This window comes from Pseudopodoces humilis, chromosome 2 (genome assembly GCF_049639895.1).
Source record: "Pseudopodoces humilis isolate 2021_Gansu_Grassland_sample_001 chromosome 2, ASM4963989v1, whole genome shotgun sequence".
Taxonomy (NCBI): Eukaryota; Metazoa; Chordata; class Aves; order Passeriformes; family Paridae; genus Pseudopodoces; species Pseudopodoces humilis.
Genome location: NC_142201.1, coordinates 74,874,515 through 74,897,329, shown reverse-complemented (window position 1 = coordinate 74,897,329; position 22,815 = coordinate 74,874,515). Strand labels below are relative to the sequence as shown.

The window sequence follows — 22,815 nt, the reverse complement described above, 5'->3', positions numbered from 1 at the left end:
AGTGTGTGAAACCAAGAAAACCAATAAGTAGCAAGAGAAAGAACTTGCAAACAGCTTTTCTCTTTGGTTAGATAGCGCTGGGACTTCCATGTTGAACCTTCTTGATTGTGTCTGATGGTCATGCTATGGAGTCCTTGGAAAGCAAAAGGCAAATATATACCTTCAAATGTAGTCAAAATATCCTCCAAGACAAGATGGTGAAAACCATAACAAATGAGACCATTACATATAAAACACAGAAGAAAACAGAGAAATTCTTTGATCTGAATTCTAGAGTCACATAGTAAGCCTGGTCCTTGTGAGAGAGAGACTTTTGTCTTCATCCAGGTTTCTATGCAAACAGGGTAGAAATTGGCTAGAACAGGGAAAATCTGGTGTGTTCAGGAGACTGAGAAAACTATAACTGGAATGCTTGGACTAAGTGTACCACAGACAATGAATGCATTTAACTCAGACCCTAGGTCTCAAACTGTATTTCAGAAGAGCACAGGATATTGAATACAGGTCAATCACCTTCAATTCAAAAGTCTGTTTTCACTCAAAAGGAAAGGCTGTCTTGTTAGTAGTACCGGAGATTTTTAAAATAAGAATTGTGAAGAAAAAATGATACCAACATCAGAACTACAAAACAATCATGGAAGGTCTAGGACCAGCCAGCTTTACTCTGAGATCCATAATCTCATCTGAAAGACAATATTTCCAAAAGAAATTTGAATAAACCAGAGCTGGAAGAGATTATCCCATTGAAAATAACATGGTCTCATGCAGTTATTCACAATGGAAATGATGTGCAAAGCACAGACACCATAGAACATCAGCAGTAGGAACAACAGAAGAAAACTATTCAAACCAGAACAGTTAGAAACTTCCTGAAGGAAGAAAAAAACCCAAAAAAACCTGCCAAAAAAAAACCCAACCAAAAAACCCCAAAAAACAACCCAAAAAAATCCACAAAACCCCACCAAAAAAAAAAATCCACTAACAAAACCAACAAAACCATAACCAAAAACACTATAAGTGTGAGCCAAGCTGATCATGCATATTTTTAACTTTCATAGTTTTATCTGAGACCATGGACTGACCAAGACTTGCAGCTGCGAGACCAATCAAAAAGCCATACTAGGAACATGAAGGAAATACAGAATTAGAAAACAGGAACAGTAAAAGGAGACTAATAAGAAAGAAATACACAGCACAGAAATATTTCCTGCTAAATTAGATAGAAACTTTCAAGTTACAGGGCTTGAACCTACTTCTCCAACCTTGGCAATATCAGAACCTGACCAGAGCTACTCATTTCCTTTTCTCAAGGTGCTGCCATTAAAATGAATCATTTTGACTTTAGTTCTACTTGGACAGCAAAGCCTTGTTTGCCACCTCTACAGCAGGTGTGGCAGCAGTATTTGTCTTGCAAGATTGACAATGCCATTATACAGTTTTGACCCTGATAGAATTCAGATAAAGATTCCTCAGTGACTGGAGTGCCCCATTTGAGTATCCCTGCTACCAGGACTTTTAAAAATGCATCAGGAAAAAGGTTACATAAAGTGTATTGAAATATCTCATTGCAATCTTGTAGTACAATTTTATGCATAAATAGAATACAACCACCTTGTCCCAACAGGACTGGAGACAATGGGCACAATCTGAAACACAGGAGGTTCCCTCTCAACATCAGGAAACACTTTTTTGACTGTGAGAGTGACAGAATGTTGTCAGAATCTGAGGTGGTGTAGTCTCTCTTTTGTGCAAAAGCAGTATCCCCAAAAGGCCACTCAGTAGCGTACTCTAGGTGGGCTTGAGCAGAGGGGGTTGAACGTGATATCCCCCAGAGGCCCAACCAACCTTTTGGCAATTCTGTGATTCATGGATAAGCAGAATCAAATGGAACAACTACTTTTTCTCAACTTTTTTCCTTTTTGGGGATGTTGTTTAATGAGGGGGAGACATTTGTTGCTGGGAGAGATTTTTTACATGCATGAAATAAAGGATAACTTCTCTAAGACCTTAGATCTTGCTAGTTGTCCATGTAAATAATTGTGGCCCCCAAGTGATGTCTGGCTTCAGCATCAGGTAAATTATGTCAGCAGTATTGAACTGGCAGGTGGTTCATGTCTGCTCCCTGTGTCCAGAGGGCTGTGAGACTGGCCACAGAGGCCGTCACAGGCAGAAAACATGGAGCACTTGGACAAATATGGAAAGGACTCATGGCCCCACCCCATTGCTCACCTCCCTCTGATGAGAACTTCTGTCCCATGGTGAAGCACTAATGTGGAAATACCAACAGTGTGGAGGCCCTCAGGAGCCCTCTTTGACACACAGCCCTCCCAGTAGATCAGCTGGTCCTGCACCTCCTGGATCCCCAGGAACATTCACATCCCTGTAGCTTGCAGCCATGCTCCAGCTGCTGGTGTTCAGTTCTCTTAAGCTCTTCAGCAGCCAGTCCAGCATGAAGCTCACACAAACTCACACAGAAAGAGCTCACCCACACATAAGGCATGATTTACTGAGAAGACAGGACCAAATGTGCAGGGCATGGCCAAAAAAGCAGCTGACTGCAATCTGTTTGCACACAACCAATCCCTCTCATGCACTTATCCCTCTATTTTCCCTGTCCTTCCCAATCTATCTTGATCCTTTCATTTCCTGACCTTTGTTCTTTCCAGTAATCAACTTACAATAAATTTTGAACATCCCCATAGTCCCCTTTGAACATGACAAAATAAATGGTATGAAATGCACTATTGCTCTTACCTGGGATGTTGATCCCTACCTACCCAGCCCCTAAGGTAAGGCAATGGGCACCTTCTCATTGACACAGGACAGGTGTCCCCCAGCCAATGGGGACTGTCCAGGGAAAACTGGACAGGAGCAGAGGCAGGTTAGTGGTGCCCAGGTTTTCCCTACATGCCAGTGTGCCCCTCTGCTCCCATGTCAGGGAAATGAGCCTTTGCTCACAGGATGGGTAAGGTTGGAAGGGACAACAGTAAGGTCATCTGCTCCAACCTCCCTGAGAGCACATTGCACAGGAAAATACATATATCAATCAATAGTTTAGAATTCATCACACTTAAACTTAGCCTTCTATAATCAGGTGACCAACATAAACTGCCTCTCCAGTTAGTGTAAAAAAGAACTTCCACCACTCAGGACCACTCAGGCCAGGAGGGATTGATCTCTGGAACTCCTGTATGTCTCACTGTAAATACAAGAGCAAGTTAAGTCTTCTTTCTTAGCTTTGAAATATTTAAAACAGGTTGAAAGCAATCCTAGCTTTAGGAAGAGAAATGCTCTTCCTCATGGACTCCTGACTCTATGGCAGGGCTCTATGTAGGGTGATGAAGAAGTTAAGAAGAATGAAGATGGCAGAAATAATAAAATCAATCACAATTTTATATCAAAAGTAAAAACTGCATTGTTGTTTAAGCTAGGTAAGCTAGCCAGCATGATGTTAACTACTTTCCTATGTGCACATCAATATGTTAAATACTGTTCTATTATTTAAAGAAACACAGATTGTGCAGGGACTGATGACTGATGACTGATGATTGTGCAAGATGTCTTCTGACTAGTGCTGAAGTACCTTTACATTTTATATATTTATAAAAGAAAAAGCTTTTCTAGCACAATAACAATACATTCTTTCCAACACCATTACAGATTTAATTTTCTTAACACGGAAACCAAAAGTTTGTCTTTAGGAAGCGTGTAACTCTCTTCTTATCAAGGTCAAACTCTAATTGCTTTCTTCCACTGAAGAAATAAAGGAAGTCTAGAAAAAAAACAAAACAAAACAACATAAAAAAAACAAACCCAGATGAATTATTATATTGTGGATATAAAGATTAATACACTTTAACAATATCATCAAAGAGCTCAAAGCAACCTTTGGATACAAATATGCTGCCAACAACATCTAGTCCCAGGTGTAACCTCTGCAAAAGATGGTGCAGCAGCATGGAGACCCCTTTCACAGCAAGCCAGCCATGCATGTGCTGCACCATGTACTTGATGAACCCCACAAGGTCACTCTACAAAAGATGCATCCCGTGCGTTTCTTCTGTTTAAAACATCTGCTCTTGCACACCAGCTGTGCTGAACCCCCAGCAGGGTTTGTTTGCAGCCACCTGTGGGCAGGTATTGCACAGACCAGTGTGGCACAGAGCACAGCAAGGTGTGAGCAGGCACTTCCTCAATGGGTGCTGCCAGATTCCATGCAGGGAGGGAGAGGTCCAGCCTGGGCTAGTCATGTCCACACTGCCCTCTCGGGAGTGAGGTCTCTCAGCTCCGTGTGTGAGACTCATTTAGGAGGAAGAAGTAAGATTTGCTTAAAATTATGAAAAAATTACCACACATGGGTTTGGATGAGCAGCAGATGAGGAGCAAGGAGGAAACTGGGAAGCTGTGACATGTGGCAGTGTGAATGTGTCCTTGAGTCTAGCCCAGCATTTCCATGTCTAAGTAACATTCACCCTCCTGCAAGAGAAACTGGTGTTGACTGTTTCATGTCAGAGGGCCAGGCTGTGATAGGAACACCTTATGTTGTTGAGATGTCACTGTGTTTAGTGTTTGTCTTCAGGGTGTGATGTGCACATCAGCATGAATACAGATGTTTCTCTCCCCTAGAGCTGGCCTTTCCAGAGGTGCAGCTGTCACCAAAGGTGTACCATCACCATTTTTCAAGGGGGTAAAGTGAAGCATGGGAGTGTTATGTGACTGCTTCAGGGTCTTGGTCATCCTGTGGGTTCTGAGCAGAATGTGGAAGTACCTGTCTCTGCCCAAGCACTCTCAGCCCTATCACACTGAGCATTTCAAACAGATTTTAGCAAGAACAGTTACTCACTTTCATGTTGAAAAACAGCATCAATCTTCCCATTAATTCCTGGAAATGCATCTCTTAGCAGTAATGACTTCCTATCTATAGACTGACTTCTTTTATCATAACTGAGAAAAATTATAAACAAACAGGAGTCAGTGAAACCTGCAAGCAGTTCATGATTAATTCCTCTCAGCTCATTATCTTCTACCTATCAACAGAAAACCAAGTTCATTTAAGGTTTTCAGTGTCATTTGGTAGTGTAGAAAGAGACACAATTTGCCATAAATTAATTACTACTTTACTAGCTGCACTGGATGAATTGCTTCTATTTACTCCACGTATGAATACCTAATATTGGAACCATCACCATAAATCTGTTTTCAGTTTTTTTTAAGTGACCATGCCTAAAGGAGCAATAGATAATAGATTATAAAAAGATTTCCTTCATGTTGTATCTCTGTAATAAAGATTTATCATGAAAAATCTGGACTTTTTCTGAAGTTATAATGTATTTTAAGTCAGTTTACTTGTTACTTACAGCAAGCTATTACATTTTTGGTGATGTGCAGTTTATCTCTCTGTGCTGGAATAAGAAGACTTGTGAAAGTTTTTCCCTTCTATAACTTTCTTAGCAAGAGATTTAATGATCAAACTCTTCATCATTCAAGTTACAAGAGTTTGACCTAAAATATGGAAGTTTGATCATCTGCTTTAACTACAGACACGTAGCTGAATAATTCTCTAGGTTGATCTCTATATACAACCATTTGGGCATTGTGGTGGAAGGAAAGAGAAGTTTTGTTGTCATCTAAAATAATTCAGGTTATTTACTGCTTCCATTACAGGAGCACCTCCTTCAGCTGTTAGAAATCCATGTCCTGTAAGACAAACTCGAGCAGTAAGGATGGGATTGAAAAGAAAAAGTAATAACCATGCACAGTATATAATTCTTTGCAGTACATGGCATTTATCAGCAACTTTATGAAACTATCTGTTAGTAACTGGAAAGTGGGTGACATTCTCCTTCTTACTCCACAGAAACATGTTTGATGTGTGAATAATGAACTTCTGCCTGAGTTCCTGAGACGATTTGTGGAGCTGTACAATGACTTTTTAACCAAGACAGCTAAATAAAAACAAACAAACAAATAAACAAATAAACTGTTATATGAACGAACACGAAAACTAAAAGAACCGTTCTACCTCCTTTCAAATATTTTTTCACAGCCAGTTGTGACACTGAAAGAGATCACCAAAAGTGTCTGACTAATGCATCCTAAATCATGACAGGATATTGGCCATGTGATTATGTTTGCTTTTGTTTAGAAAAGTAGCACAGGAAATATTACCTCCAAAATTTGTCTGCTATGAAGTAATATGTTTTCCCCTCAATTCCATTATGAAAAGCAGCATCAATTTTCGTAACATCCTTTGAAAAGCCCAGGGTGTAGAGTTTTTGGGGGTATCCAGGAAGTATGGTATCTCCTCTCACAACCCAGAATTCATTCCCTATTAAAAGAAGTTGATAACAACATGTTGTGAATATCTTCTTCTGGGAATGACACAATGTTTTTCATGAAAGCTGGTGGTTACTTGAAAATAATCATTGAATTTGAAAATAACTGAAAGTAGTTCTAGAGTCAAAAAAAATGCAATAGTTCTCCATATTACTTTTTTTGAAAACTGAAATTTCAGTCTTTCTTCATATTAATGCTAGTATCATTCTTAAATTCAATAGAAAATTTCCCAGAAGAAAAATAATAACATTTATTTTGGCAGGGAAATTTTTCAATGTGACTATCAAGAAATAAGATAGATGTTCTTTAACTTGGATAATAATTTTATTATTTCTGTGATTGAAACACGCCAATTTGTTGGACTAAATTCAAGATTGTAGAATCCTACAGAAAGAGCTTAAGTTGTTTTTAAGTCAGATGCAAAGTCTCTAGGCTACTTGGGAAGAAAACAGGAAAATAAAAAACAACATTTTACCTTTAAAAATGACCATTTCATCTTTTTCAGGAATTTCATATGCAGCATCGACACCAGGTGGCAGCTGTGGCCAGAATGAAGATACCAACTCAAAGTCAACTGTTCTGACTGCTGGATGTTTGCGCCAAATATGCCTTGTGTAAATATAGAACAGGTTTTAAATAAAATTGGATGTTCACACACACTAAGGTATGAAACCACATCATGGCCACCAGGGCAGTATTTATCTCAGCTATGTATCTGAGTTAGTCATGCTACATTCCCTATAAACTTAATGTAAAGACAGTTATTTCCATGGTGGGATTGCTCTCTTCTTGATGCAGACATTTAAAATAGGTCAGATGAGCTGTTCTGTCAAAACATTTATTTCCCCTTATGCACAAGTGGAGCTTAGAGAGACCTGTTTCACAAGGCTGATATGCACTAAGACTTTGGCAACAAAAGCCCAATTTTCCTTTCCTTTTATTAGTACACTAAATCCTCACTACAGGAACTCCTCAAGCAGGTATTTTGTCAGGGCTGGAAAGCTCTCAGCTCTCTCAAAGCAAGGACAGCAAAGAGGGTGTGAAGTGTCCCAGAGCTGGTGATGTGTTTTGCCGAAGCTGAAGTCTCCCTGATGCTGAACACTTGGGACTTGCTTACAGCCTATAGTAAGAACAGCACATGTTTTCAGAGGAGCCATTTCCCCCCACCCTATTCACAGCATCCCCTGTTCCAAAGGTCATCCTCCTCCTTGTACTTATCTCTCTTCATTTCTCCACCACCCTCTTTGTTTTTGTTTTCAATCTTGTCTCCTGATTCCCTGTCTTATCTTCCTGTCAAAAATGGCTGATATTCAAATTAAAGTTACTTTTCCATGCTGTGGGGCATAATTTAAAAAGTGTCACTCAGGTATTTTACTTTCAGAAGCTGACTTACTTGTCTTTAAAGAACATTATTTCTCCACGGAAAGTGGTGACAGCATCAAACGTTAAATTGGAGTTGCAGCTGTTTGGCAGTGCAGGATCTTTTGACTCAGTTGGGTCTTTTATCTCAGTAGATTCCCTTTGATCATTGTTTGTGTTAGGAGATGATCCTAAAAGAAGCAGTTTATGGAAGAAATTATAGTGTGAACTCACTGAGGTATATCCAGTACACAAAAATGTTACTGAAAGATATCCAAAGTCTTTGAAATTAAAAGCAGTAGTTGATGAAAAATTCTGAATTACCATAGAGGTACTGTATGCCAGTAATATCATCCTGATGAAGAAGGTGTACTGAAGGGTCAAATTTCCTGTAAACTGGATACATCAGAGCACTGGGGTCTTTGGAATGGGAAAGTCCCAGTGAGTGGCCAAACTCATGGGCAGCGACATAAAACAGGTTCGCACCTGAAAACATCAAACAAAACACATAATAGGAGAGCTGTGTCTTTTTATTTGTCCTGAATAACATAAGGGCATAAGGTAGGTCAGAAGCTTTCAGAGATGCTTGCCCAAGAAAATGAACTTGTGGGAAATTCAGTTGGACATGAAATTCTGGTCAGAAGTAAAAATAATGGAATCATAGCAGAGTGCAAGGAAATAGTCTGTAGATCCTGCAGAATTCAGCGTAGAAGAAGGACCCTGGGCCAGTACAAGTGAGGTAATTGTGCAGGAAGAGGTTTGAGGAGTGGGAAGAAGTGGGGCCCCCTTACAAATAAAGCTCCCCCAGGGCAGGGCAGAAGCTGAGCTGGGGTCTTAACTTCTTAAACCAGAGGTTCAGAGGCTTTTTATTGCTATGCAAACCATATGCTCCTTTAAATCAATGGCAATTTAAACACTTTGTAAGAGAGAGGAGACAGACACTGCACCCTTGATTCCATGTGCAACTTGCTTCAGGAAGGCTTGGAGAACTTAGCTACCTACCCTCTGTGCTTTTGGTCCATGTTTCATCCTCATCAAAGTGAGCATCTCCACCAAAGTCCTTTCCAGGTGCATAGGCATGGGCAAGGGAGCCTCCTGGGCCATCAAAGGGGATGAAGTCATTGTGACCTGAGGAGAAACCCCAAACACAGCTGACTGGGGTTCTTGCACACACTGAGCAGCACACAGCAGGTATTGATCCAGTGAATTACTGGCGGCTCCCTAAATTCTCTTCCTCTTTCTCTTCATCTGACTCTATCCCTCCCCCAAAATGTTTCAAGAGCTGTAACCGTAGCACCGAGAGCAAGAACTTAATTTTTCTGTCTGCTTGTTCATCTGGACATTGATCTCCACATGTGCTATGTATGGGAGAAATTATTCCAGGTCAACTGCTCCATATAGGCAGTAACTTGTAATGGTTACACAGAGATTTACCTCTGGCTGCAAAGGAGATCATTATGTCTGCATCACCTCTGTCCTTCTTGATGAATCTCAGCGGGGTCACACTGCTCCAAACACTTAACGCTTTCTTGATGGCTGAGTTGACATCTGCTGGATGCAGGTCCGGTGTGTAGTTCACTATCCTTTAAAATATGGGAGAGAACAAGGTGTGTTGTTACCACTCACCCTGTGCTTCACAGTGTCTTGACATGAAGAATTCCATTGTGATTACCTGTATGTCAAGACTTGTTTTTTCCATTTTGGCTCTCCTGCAAAGGTGGAGAATCCAGCTACATCAGGGAATCCACAGCGGTGTTTCTGTACCAAGTCCAAAGTGCCAGAATCCAGTTTCCCTGTCACCTCCAACCCAAAGAATTCCTGCATTTCTTTTAGTTTTTGGGTCATTGCATTATTACTTTTCCAAACAAAAGGCTCCCCATCTTTCTTAAAGCCATAGTAATTTTCCAGGTACTTCTAATGAAAAAGAGAAACAAAAAACCCCAAAACTTAGAACAATCAATGATGTTTGCTTTTAAGCAATATATAAGATACTAAAGACATTAAACTTAAAATATTATTACTTTTAATATTAAAATTGTATTAAAGATATTATATTAAACTAACACAAATTAGTCATGTGCCTTTGCTGCTTTGCTTTCTGTTCTATGGCAGCATCAGCATGGATAATAGTTTGCTAAAGCCTGTGTGAATATTTTTCTCTTAATGGTAGTTTTTTACATTGTATTATCACTATAAATATTTTGTAGTTATCAAAAGACATTTAAAATTAACATTTTTTAATAGATTATTTTCTGATAACTTGCCTTACCCTCCAAGGTTACCTAGAGTCCTTTAGAGAAAGTAATTTGAAATACATAACTGAATATAAAATTTCAGTAGTTGCATCCTGTTTCCCCACATTTTGGACAGTAATAGTTCAGAAAAAAATATAACTATACTTCATGAGGGATTATATTTCATAATATCACAAGGCACATAAATAACCACATTTCCACCTGAACTACAAACCAATGCTAGACTGACACAGGAGTTTAATTATTTGTAGAATTAACACAGAGTGAATGCGTCATTGGATTTAATTGGTATCTAGAAAAAAGTAAAATAAGATGGTGCTAGGGTAGCCTTTGTCATCACATATGCACTTTGAGAAATATTCACTCATTTATTCTACTTTCTCTTTGCTCTATACTAGTTACACAGACTGCTGTGGATGCTCAGTTGTAGCTAAATATCTCCCAGATGTCTACCTTCCTCACCTGGATAAGCTGCACATCTTCTTTCTTTGGATGTCTCATACTTGCAGGGAAAGCACAAGAAAGTGCTGCATATAATAATAGGAGAAATAGGAGATTTTCCACTCTCATTTCCACTAGCCTTTATAGAAGTGTTTTTTGTAGTCTTCCACACACCTGCATCACCTTTATATAGTACTTTTCTGCTTTATAAAGCTTTCCAATTCCTGACTCATTGATTCACACAATGTCTAGTTAGCAACAGAACAGCAAAACAAGAGTTATACCATAAAACAGATCAGTGTTGTCTTTCATCCGGTTCCACCCTTGTGCAGGTTTTGCAACATGGAAATATGATTAATGAGAATATAATAGACCTGTAGTTCTTTTTAATGAGCTTATTCACCTTTTAATTGTTAAAATGTAGTCTTGTTCTCTAAAACTTAAAGCATATCTCTTTAACGCTTTCCATTCAAAGATAATATTGATTTCAGAAGGGTTGTTGAAGTGCCTAAAGGGATAAATATTCACAGAATTTTACAGGACTGTAGACTACAAACAGAAAATTAGTTTTCTAGTTTTTTTGGTTTTTTTTTTCAGGGGGGCTTATATCTTTTCTTTTGGAGGCTATTGTAGTGCCACCATCTTTCCCTTTGGTAGAGTCCTGTCAGTGCTATAACTTCTTGCTTGATGAAGCAATGATTTGTTAAGGCAGTTTTTTAAAAACAGTTTGCACTGGATGAAATGATTTTTTTTCTGCAGGAAAATGTGAAATTAACACAAATAAATGAAAGCACTTTTCCCAGCATATATAAAAATTATAAAAATTAAGCCAAGATATTTTCATGCTACTTTTATTCAGCAGGTTTTTTACTTTCTCAGAGAATTTCCCAAAGACTTTATTTCCCATTCTCCTTCTTTGATACTTACTACAAGGTTTTAAAAAGCTCTTAGGTTTCCCGGATCAAACCTTTTGATGGCTGTCCTTGTCAGAGAGACAAGGACAAGACTCTGTTCTCAATTTCTGCCACTGGTGGTAAGAACTAGTGAGACTCAACAGCAGGCCCACTCTAGATTGGGTCCACTTGTACTCCATGCCAAATCACACCCTCCATGCACTACCAAAAATGAGTACAAAGCAGTGGGGATTGGAATCCTGAAGAGAGATGTCTTCTGCCATTGAAGACAGTCCTACATATCCAAGACTTCTGTGTGGGGCTGGCACAAGATTTTGGGTAAGGTTGCAGCACTGGGAAGCAGGTGAGACTTTGAATGTGCAGAGAGGTAAACCCCCTTCCACAGAGCTGACATCCATAATAGAGATGTGAAAGGAGAGTTTATAAATATATTGTACACTTGAGGTATTTGCTGAAATTATTTCCTGCTGGAGATCACTGTATTGGTACCAGAAGGATCCCCAGAGCAGAGCATGCCTGTGGCCATCCACAGGCAGGACATGAAGGATTGCTAGGTCTGGGCAGCTGAAACAGCAAGGCAAGGCTGGTGGGACTCCATAAGGGTTATCTGGTCACTGAGGTCTGAATTTGTACCCAAAGAGCAGACAGCTAAATGAAGCATTTCCATCAGGGAGAGAACCCCTCCCTAGTCCTGGAAGGAGATGGACAGGCACAGGGAATGACCCAGGAATGGACCAACTGAGCCAAGGGGAAGCAAAATCCCCTGAGGGAGCTTGTGCTCATGACCCCACTCACAGAGTTATGGGAGGTGAGGTACCAGAGTGAAATGACTCCAAAAATTGGTGCAGAGTTCTCCTGTGAATCTTACACACTGACAGTATCTCTCTGTAGAGGTAGCTTCTGGTACAGTCTCCTACAGCCTTCCAACTCTTTTTCTCTTCCCTCAGTGTCTCCATGTGTACTAGAAGGAAGAAGTAACTTTCTAGCCTGTAGGACTTAAATTTTCATCACTCATCTTTCTCTCTAATGAGAGGGCTACTAGAAGGCATCAAAATCATCTAGGAAAGTATTAATGACATTAATATAGTTTTCTGATTATCAGCTTTCTCAAGTATTTTTTTTTTTTTGCTACTCTTTTTCACTTTTCTTGATACTATTTCCTATTTCTCACAAGAGATCAATCACCTGGAACATGCTTTATAAAGAAAATTAGATGATCACATAGACCTTTGACGTTGTTCTTTGAGGTGACTTTATCCAGAAGTAGCATAATATACAATATCAATCTCTGGTTTTAGCTTAAAGAAGTCAGTGTGAAAATTGCTATGTTCTCCTTTTTACAACCTCTAAATTGCTTGAGTAAGATCCTAGGATTGCCCTTATTTCTTCCTCTTCTGGAATTAATCTTCTGCCTTGGGTGCATTCCCATAGCCCCACTCTAAGACATGTAATACAAGATATATACGCAATATCTTTATTGCTATTATTATTAACCTTAACACAGAGGTTATTTCTAATTCACAATTTATATATTTTAAAACTAATTAATAATGTAGTATAGAGAAAAGAAAAAGAACATCTCATAGAGCCTCAATAGGATGAATCTAAGTCTGTGCAAAGCCAAGGGCTTAATTACTCAGAGCTTGAAACTGCTTCTCTCTGCTGCCTTATGTACCCCCAGTGTCCTAGCCAGGCTGAACTCTGGTAGCAGTGTAGGGCCCCTGGCCAAAACCTGGTAGAGCAGGTCTGTGCAGGGGAAATTTCTGAGCTGTAAAACTGCAACTTCAGCCTGTGCTGCCATGAATATTGCTTAACTCAGTGCCTTCAGCACCTCCTTCCTGGCTGTGCTGCAAACCCTCAGACCTGGCAGCACAAACCTAGCCTCAAAAATATCTTATTGCTGACAAAGACGAGTGTGTGACCTACTTCTGGCTTTTATATAACACTTGTGGGTCTCCAGCATGATTTCCCGATTCCCTGGCAGCATTCAGTGTTCCAGTTCTAGTCAACTTGCACATGGGTCACCCTTGCTCTCTGTCAGTGAAGTCAGTAAGGGATTATTGCCTGAGATTTCATTGCAAGGGATTGGGTCTAGGTGATCTGCTGTGCAGTCAACAAATTTAGTTCTAACAGGTTATATTTTGTGATGCTAAATTGCATGCCTGCTCTTGGATTCCAAGGGAAGTTTCTATTCATATGGGACAAGTACTTGAAATTATGGATAAATTTCCCCTGCTGGCACCCAAGAGGCCTTTAATTCCAGCAATAATTTATGAATTATAACAAAATCATGGTTACAAGAAATCTTCTCTTGTTCACTGTATAGAAAGGCAGCATTCCAGCTTCCGATGTTTCCAACGTCATCTGAGCTACATCTTTCATTTGCCAGGAATTTCAATGCTTTTCCCAAATTGAAAGTAATGTTTCATTTCAAAGTTTACGACATTAACAAAGCAGAAATACAGATAGAAATTCCATGATTAACACATCTCACTAGTCCCCTTGTCTACGTGAAATCCATGGCACGTTGTCATCCATTTCTAATCCAGTCTACACTTGCTACATTTTCCTTCACAGCTAGGTAAATATCACTCATTTTTCAGATATTGTGAGTTTAAGCTAATTAATACCCAAAGGCATGGGAGTATTGCAATTTTGCTGTTTCCTGGATGTCATAACTAAAAAAGCAGTACTAACCTTATGCAGGAGAAATACTTTAATGTGAGTCATTGTAAACATCAACAGTGTTCTGCTTCACTGTTGCTGAAATGTTCCTTTTGGTTCCTCCTTAACCACTTTCAAGTCTCAGAGAGCAACAAGTGCCTAAAGGCTTGATTTCTGAAGGTAGCTTTCACATACAAGAAGGCATCTACTTAACATATCAAACTATGCAAGCATTTTTGAAAACAAATGGGATTTACCCCCTTAGTTATGCACAAACAGTACTCACAAGCACCCTGCCTAAGCCTGCAGGCATCTAAAATCCTTGGACCGAAGTTTGTTCAGGACAGGCTATGTACAGAGCAAGAACTATTGAGAAAGACACTGGGAGATGTTAGGGCAACACCAGCTTTCCTGTGTTTCTGCCCTGCCTGGACTGCTGCCAGGTGAGCTCAGCCACTTTTCAGTCCATGACTTCACCACGGTGAACCACTGCCCTTGTGGCAATGCTGAGCTCTTGTGTCCCTACTTGACATGACAGCAGGGACTGTTGTTAAAGTTAAAAGTGACTTTTAAGACATGGCCTGATCTGTAACGTAGGTTGGTTTTAAACCTGGCTTTAGAGATACTTAGAGCATATCTAGCATGGCACAAAGCATGCATGAGGAGAACATGGCAGAGATGAGAGTGAGATATTCCAACATCATAAAATTATAGAATTGTTGGGGTAAGAAGGACTCTAAGGATAATATTTTTCCAGCCCACCCTTGACAGGCTGGGACACCTTCCACTAGACCGGGTTACTCAAAGCCCCATCCAGCCTGGCATCAGCTCTGCTGCCTTTCTTTGATCTTGTCTGTGAGCACAGAGGGATGGTGGGCCTGTGGGTGCACTAGGAGACACATGGCTTCCTCTGGCCCTGATGGATGGGGGGACAGGTGGTCTTTGATCAGGTGTCTCAGGCAGCTGCCCTGTGCAGAAAATCAGGAACAAATCTTACATCTGCCAAATGGGTTTGAGCTGTGGTAGCTGGAATGCTGTCTTTGTCAGCCATTCCCATCGTCTCTTTTTGCCTTTGCCAATTCTGCTACAGAAAGAGTAATAGCAAGTCAACTTCCTTGTACAGCCACATTATCAGAGCAGTGTAAGAGATAGGATCAAATCCCTTCAAAGAGAGGATGGACTACAGCCAAGCTGTCTGTCAGCCCAAGGGGTGTTTAAACTCATTGAGCTATTGCCCTGTAAGACGGTCCTACAAAAGGACCATGGAGGAAGCAGATGTGCTTTTCTCTGTCTCACCACTCGTCCTATGGAAGATTCATCTGTGGTAATTACATAAAAATCCTTGGCTTTTTTATCATTTTGGCTATTTGCTCTGGGTAATGTTCTTGTTTCTGGTTTGTTGTTGAGCACTGGGCAGTGGACTGCCAGCCCTGACTCCTTTTCCATGGCACATGGTTACACTCCAGAGGGCTAATCCACTGACTCTCTGTGACCCTGTAATCATCTCCATCACTTCCCAGACTGCCTGCATCCCCAAACTGGACACTTAACCTTTTTCTCTGGTCACTCATTCTTGCTGTACCAATGACTCTATCCATTACAACCACTCTCAGGGGCACTGGTCCTCTCAGCCCACTGCCGTGTCCCCACCCCTGCCTTGACCCCTCTGTCCCTGTGCCAGGGGTCATGGCAGGTGAGGCCACAGACTCCAGGCTCTCCCTTCACACACTCTTGTGTAGGGTCTCCTCTTAACTTTTCTGCCTCCCCCACATTGTTCCTGAGTGTCTTGTTTCCCTCCTTTGTCACCTGGGTAGTTTTTAATTGCCTGCAAAACTGCCCCTCTACTTCCCTTTAACTTTCCCCCCACAAGCACTGAGCCCTGATGAAAATGCTGATGGGTCCTGGTGCTGTTCAGGCTTGTGTGTGGTTGTAGTAGATGCCTTGTCTCCAGTGGACTGAATCAGAGCACAACAACTGCTAAACTCAAGCAAAATACTTTATTACTCAAAAACAACCTGATTAATAAATAGTTGGAGAACAAAATAAATTAAAACTATACATTAGGTTTTACATTTTAAGGTTTTAAATTAGAATTGCCAAAGATTTGGCATTTCAGACTCAGATGCACAGGAACAGCTGAATAACACTGCTTTAAAACTAGAAACATGAAAAACTATTTCTGGTACAAATATACTCCTGCACCATCACTTAATATTTCTAGCAATTAAACCAGCTGTTGCTTTTCATTATACGGATGAGTTTCTTCCTTTTGATGTCAACCTCATACTGGTTTGATCCATGGAAAAAGTAGAAATATCCTAGGATTGGAAGGAAAAAATATTGACAAATTAATATTTCATTTCTGTATACCTCTTGTTAAAGACTCACTATTTCCTTGGGTGATTAAAAAAACAAAACAAAACAAAAATTTAATATAAGCATTGAAACTCATTTGGTTTTTTTTTTCCTTTGGTAGGCGGCCTTTTGGGTTTTTTAAAATTACATTTTAATTTATTTACCGTTTTTCTGAAGGGCAGCATCAATTGGATGGCTGATCCCATGGAAGTCAGCAACAATTCTTCGTGGATAGCCTCTTTCCATTGATTGGGTATTTTCATTGAAACTAAATAAAGAAATTGCATGAAAACAGAAAATAAGCGTGAGATACTCAGTGTCGAAAACAGATGGATTTTTTACAAAATATGCCTACTCTCAGCTGAAAATCCAGGACCTGTGATCTGTGACCTTATGGAGCTGTTAAATCCTGGCTGTGTAAATATTTACATCTTTAGTAGCCTAGGTTAGTCTGTTTTCAGAATATCAGAGCAGAATCTTTGATTCCATGAGACTGATAATAAGGCTGAATGGGGTTTATACTGAGTAATAATCTTAAATAATTATTCAAACATAATTATTTTAATTTTACAGCACATGATCTATAAAGTAACCCCATAAGAGAAATGCAAACTTCAGGTGTAACAACATTCTTTCAAGATAGTATTACAGATTAATTATTAGGCTAACATTACTGCTTAGCTGAACTGTTTCTTAGGAACTATTTTAATGTCCTTCTATAACTTACTTGATTTTTCATTTATAAATTTCACAGAGCACTTCTGCCTGTTAGTAGCTACTGAATGAATACCTGACATGATGAAAAAGTCTACTTGATTTATATTTTTTATACTAATTATAATACATTATATTTTTATACTAGCTTACACTGCTTCTTAATGAATAAACAAAACTGATTTGCCCCTTAATCACAGCCTGATAAGAGTAAGTGAATACTCAGGTGTGACAGATTTTGTTTTATAAAAAGACCTGAGTAATTGAGTTTCAGCTTTTAGCAGCTGAGAAGGCTGACAAAAAGAGGACATGAATTTCCTGTAAAAATACTCATATCACTCCATTAAAAAAGCTGTTTTGATTATCTCTTGTATAGAAGAGAGAAGAGCCTTACCTCCAGTACTTGTTGCCGACAAAGAAATAGGTTCTCTTGGTACTTTGGTCATGAACAGCTGCATCAATTTTCCTGACACTGGTGGGGAAGCCCAGGTTCTGAATGGGCTTGGGGAACCCTGAGTCTATTCTGTAGCCACTGACAGCCCAGTACTGATCATCTACAGGAAAACAGAAAAAGTTGTAAGGATTCTTGAGAAGTCTGATCTCTTTTTTGTCAGAGCCTCAGAGCTTTCTGTGTAGTAAATGCCACCAAAGAGCACAGATGTCCAGTTGAAAAAATTATCCACTTAGGGCACACAGAAGTTTGAATATCTCATAGCTGTTGGATTTTCTTTTTTTTTATAGTCATTAAGAATATTATATACTCAATAATTAAAATAATTAAAATAATTAAAAGGTGTGTTTGTCATCTTTTAAATATATTTAGATAGTGTAATGTAGCAATTAATTTTGTCTCAGCTATGGTTTTCTCTCTCACTGACCAAAGTGAGTCTGTGTAGGGCTGTTGTGAAGTAGCATTAGTTAATGGCAGCAACATAATTTTCAAAATTTAAATGGATTTAAATATTAAGAATATCCTCTGTTAGTGGTAGTACTACTATTAGAATTAATATGAATATACTAGCATAATATTCCTTCCATTATGATTAAATAACATCAGCACTATTGCTATAACTTCATGTATGCATAAAAACCTGATGGAAATATAAGAGAAGTACCTTTAAAAAATAGCACTCGGTCCTTCTTGTCAACCTCATACGCAGCATCAAAGCCAGCTATCAGTGATGGCCAGAAGGAGAAGATGGTGTCGTGCTCAATTTCTGAGAAATATGGACTTTTACGCCAGACATAGCTGATAGAAACAAAACCAGCAGTGCTTCATTGTCTGTACTTCATTAGGAGATCAAGGGCCCATAAATGTACTTTAAATCCTAGTGTCTGGGTGCAGGAACCAGTGCTGCCTATGAGGCAGAGATACCAACCCTTTTGGGATGAAGTCCTTCCCTCTGCTCTGCTTCCTCACAGATCCGTGCCCTTTGCTACAGGTTGCTCTAAGGTCACAGGATAGTTGAGGTTGGAAGAGACCTCTGAAGTTCATCTTGTCTGACCTCTCAGAGTCACCTACAGCTCAGACTGGGTCACCTACAGCTGGTGGCCCAGTGGAGTTTTGCATTTTCACCCTAATAGTTTGTGCAGGACAACATAGGTTATCTGTGGCAGTGCTGACAATTGCAGTTTTCTCTTCACCATGACCCATGTAGGCAGGCACGCCTCATCTCAGTTTGGTTGCAAATGTTAAATAAAAATTCTTGAGAAACATGTGAAAACCCAATTTAAGGAAGAACTGCTCTTTCCCCCTCCTTCCTGAAAATTATTAAGTTTTTAAGCTATGATCCTTCATGTGTTTTTGAAGGAAAGGAAGCTTATTCAATCAAACCACAACTGCCAAGCCAAAAAGGGGGTGAAGCCCTGAACCTGACCCACTGTTTGCTCTCACCAGGCTGGATGTGCCCAGCCAACAACTCACTACAGAACAGTGTCACAGCATGCCTGAAACAAAGCCATCCTGTAACAGCAGGGGCTCCCTGTAGACATTACTGGACAGCTCATCTAGTGCAGAATCCTCGGTCAGGGTGACACTAAAAGTCACCAGTGACATTTTCCACAGCTCCCTGGCCCACACATGGGATGGTGTGATGAGGACAGTGCTGCATGTGAAGCAGCTGCAGGCTGAGGAGTGACACTGGAATTATTCAGCCTTGCACAATTTTAAGACATGGATGATGGTGTATGATGGATTAAAACATTATACCCACTTGTCAATAAACCATGTTACTCACCAAGCCCAGGTGGGTTAGTAAAATTTTTCAAAGTTGCCTTAACACTTACAGAAAGAAACTTTTTCCTTGGTAACCAAGGGAGGATAAATTCCCTGAACTGAATTTTATGCTTTTCCTTTGTGAGTCTCACAGAAAAATGTTGCTGGAAATAAAAGCACTTACCTCCCTTTGAAGAACAGTGTTTCCCCACGGAGAGTAGTGATAGCGTCAAAAGTCAGATGAGGGTCACAGTCATCTGGTCTTTGGGGTTGCTTGGAGGGTGTAATTTCTGTTGGATCTTCCCTGGGAGGCATTTGAGTTGGTGCTTCTGCAGGTACCATTTCAGTTGGTTCTTGTGGGGCAAAAGCTTTTGTTGGAAGTGCAGCAGATTCCTTGGGGGGTCCTTTGGAAAATAAATAAGTGTGGAATTGGAAGGTGGATCAGAGCAATTCATGTCACAGCTTTTCAGGCTGTGCCATGTGAAGCTAAATGTATTGTATAGGCAGCTGTGCATGTACATTTTGTGGAAGATAAGAGGGTTTAATGCTATAGTCATGGGCTGTTCCTCTGGTATCACTGGGGAAAGGCTCTTGGATCTTTTGACTAACTGGAATGAACAAAGTCTACAGACCCCATTTCACAGTGTAGGCTGTTAGCCATAAAAACCCCAAGAGATTTGCCCAAAAATAATAACAGGAATTTAAACCTCAGTATCTTTCTTGTAGTAGGGAGTTCAGTACATTTTATCTGTTGGGTAAAATTAATTATAAATTGTTATCCATCATTCACCAGAAAATGATGCTTCTTTCTTACCATAGAGGGCTTGAATGCCATCAATGTCATCCTGATGAAGTTGGTAGTACCTCGTATCCGTGGCCATATATATAGGATACATCAAAGCACCGAAAACATTGGAATGACTGAGACCTAGTGAGTGGCCCAACTCATGAGCAGCAACAAGAAATAAGTTGAATCCTAAAAAAGATCCACCACAAAGAACAAACACTAAATGAATTTTTTGCATGACATCAGGAGAGAGGTGCCATTCTCTCATGTGAGATATATCATTCAAGGTCTTAAAAAAGTGACAAAATCTAACTATGCCCAAGTAAGAGCTCTCTGACCTTCTGGAGAAGAAATGAGTTTTGAATTATAGGCACTGATTTCTCACTGGAAAACCACTCTGGGAACAGTTTTTTGTCCATGTTGCAGAAATTTTCCAACAAAGAATCAAGGTTTCTTTAAAAATAACAATTGAAAAGCAGGTGAGAAGGTTTTGGTCACCTGACCAGATTTTCAGAATTTATCCAGTAACTACCTCACAAAACCAGTAACATGTAACATAATCCCTGGATACTGCTGGAAACGAGAACACTTCACTGTTATATTTAATTGAATTTGCCGATAAATTCAAGATATTTTTTCCTTTCCAGAAGTTAAAGATTAGCATCACTTTAAATCAGAAAAAAACCCCAACCCAAACAAAAACCAAATAAACAACCAAACAAATGTGAGAGGTTATATTATGACCTTTAAGGTCATTATCCAAGGGTGAAAATTCCCTGTCTTTTGATGTCATGATTACCCAACATTGCTATTCCATGCTAACTTCATTTCCTTCACTGGAGCTGTAACTGCAGTCTGCATTAACTTCAAGGAACTGTTGTGACTGCATCCCAGATCAAAAAATGCAGAACTGTTTTACTAAATTACACTGACATTTTACATGTCAGTAAATACTGGAATTACAGCCACAGGATATGTGACTTTACGGCATCTTCAAGACAACACTTTCTAATAAAATAACAGTCAACACAATATTTAAGTTTGCCTACCACTATAGGTTGTAAATTTGGTCCAGTTTTCATCTTCATCAAAATGAGCATCTCCTCCTATCCCACTGCCAGGGGGGTAGGCATGAGCCAGAGTTCCTCCTGGACCATCAAAGGAATAGAAGTCACCATGAACTAAAAATAAAGGGGAAAAAAGGGATGCTTTTCATTCTTGGTACGAAAAAGTGACAAGTACTATGATTTTCTGGCAACACAGTGTCCTTACATCCAGATGCAAAGGAAATCATTATATCTGCTTGACCACCGTAGACCCTGGTGAACCTCAGAGGGGTGACACTGCTCCAGAGCTGGAAGGCTCTTGCAATTGCTTCCTCTACATCAGCTTGCAGCATGTCTGGAGTGTAGTTCAAAATCCTGTGAATTAAAGACAAAAGGAATTAAAAGCAACCAGATCACATGTGGCTGGGACATATGGTATCAAGGTCAAACATTTGAATCTGTTGTTACAATTATTTATGTGTCTCAAGTGGTTTATTTTCAAAATATTTGCTTACATAACAGATGAGGATTTCACAGTTTTCTTTAATGCCTTTCAGAAACCCTAACAAATATACTCAGTTGTGTTCCTTCTATCCACTGAGTATATTATTTATTAGGCTTTTCGCTAACTAATGTAAACTCCTATTTTGCTATTCTCATCACTATTTGGAAGCCTGAATAACTTCCACATTCCTGTCCTTTTCATCCTGAATGGAGCTTTTATATGGAGAAATACAGAAATAAATAGTGAAGAACCCATTGACATTACTTCTGCCTAGCATTCACAGAGCTTCTCAGTGGTGTGGAGAAAAACCTGCTTTAATGTATGTTACCGATAGGTCACGTCTTCTTTCTTCCATGTGGGGCTGTGTGGGAAGGCGCTGTATGAACGGATGTCTGGTATTCCACATCTAGGCTGCTTCATCATGTCCAGCGTCTTCTGATTCAGCTCCCCAGTCACCTCTAGCCCAAAGAATGTCTGCATCTCTCTTATTTTATCAGACATGTGGTTGAGGTCCTTTGCTTTAAACAGAGAATGTTTCTCTTCTTTAAAATCATAGAAGTTTTCAAGGTATTTCTGTCAGGGAAGAAAAAAGCAACAGTTCAGAATGTAAAACTTTCAAGTGCAGAGATCTGGTAACAAAATATTCTACATTGCTAATACATCACTGTGTTCATTTTCTCAATAAATTAGTTCATCAGTTCTGTCCATAATCCTTACCTTAGCAAATTGCATATCTTCTTTTTCCTTTTCTGGAGCCACTGGGAAAGTAGAGGAGCATGTAACATATAATAACTCAAGGAAAAGAAGGATCTTTGTCTTCATCTTTGTCTCCCTGTCCTACCAGCCCTTGCTAGAAGACCTCTCAATCTCTTTTTCCTCTAAGACTCACCAGTGTTTCACTATTTATATCAGTGCTGTGCTTGCTAAAGTCAATAATGGCATGACTCAGCTTATAACATCCTCCGATTTTCCACAGAAACACAGAAAACAAATTTGGGTTTAGAAGCAAGCAAACACATGACAGTTTACCTTGCCCAAAACCCCCTGATTTCGCAATCATATTAATGGACAGTATGATGTTTTTTTTCTTGATTCCTAAAGTGGGATGGATGAAAACTACCACATTTTTCAGAGGCACTGAAGTGACCTGTCTCTTTGTGAGAGTAATTCCTCATAGTACCTGAGAAGTACTCTAGAAATTGTCTTCAGTTTTCTCAATGTGGC

The 22,815-nt window shown here is 39.7% G+C and overlaps 2 protein-coding genes across 2 annotated transcripts; both read right to left on the bottom strand.

The window, feature by feature from the left end:
* Positions 1–3,529: 3,529 nt before the first annotated feature.
* LOC102111122 (stromelysin-1-like) lies at positions 3,530–10,530 on the bottom strand. Its single transcript, XM_005516216.2, has 10 exons — positions 10,413–10,530; positions 9,368–9,609; positions 9,130–9,278; positions 8,698–8,823; positions 8,020–8,181; positions 7,730–7,886; positions 6,812–6,945; positions 6,169–6,328; positions 4,844–4,944; positions 3,530–3,772 (listed from the first exon to the last, which is right to left on the bottom strand). Exons 1-10 carry the CDS (start codon positions 10,518–10,520, stop codon positions 3,672–3,674), a joined length of 1,440 nt encoding a protein of 479 aa, XP_005516273.2. The 5' UTR covers positions 10,521–10,530; the 3' UTR covers positions 3,530–3,671.
* A 5,417-nt stretch (positions 10,531–15,947) lies between these two features.
* Positions 15,948–22,447, bottom strand: LOC102111311 (stromelysin-2-like). The gene is made up of 10 exons (XM_014254234.2): positions 22,309–22,447; positions 21,920–22,164; positions 21,313–21,461; positions 21,090–21,221; positions 20,068–20,229; positions 19,438–19,657; positions 18,154–18,287; positions 17,433–17,592; positions 16,489–16,592; positions 15,948–16,287 (listed from the first exon to the last, which is right to left on the bottom strand). The coding sequence occupies exons 1-10, from the start codon at positions 22,411–22,413 to the stop codon at positions 16,187–16,189; spliced, it is 1,512 nt and encodes a 503-aa protein (XP_014109709.2). The 5' UTR covers positions 22,414–22,447; the 3' UTR covers positions 15,948–16,186.
* Between the last annotated feature and the right edge of the window lie 368 nt (positions 22,448–22,815).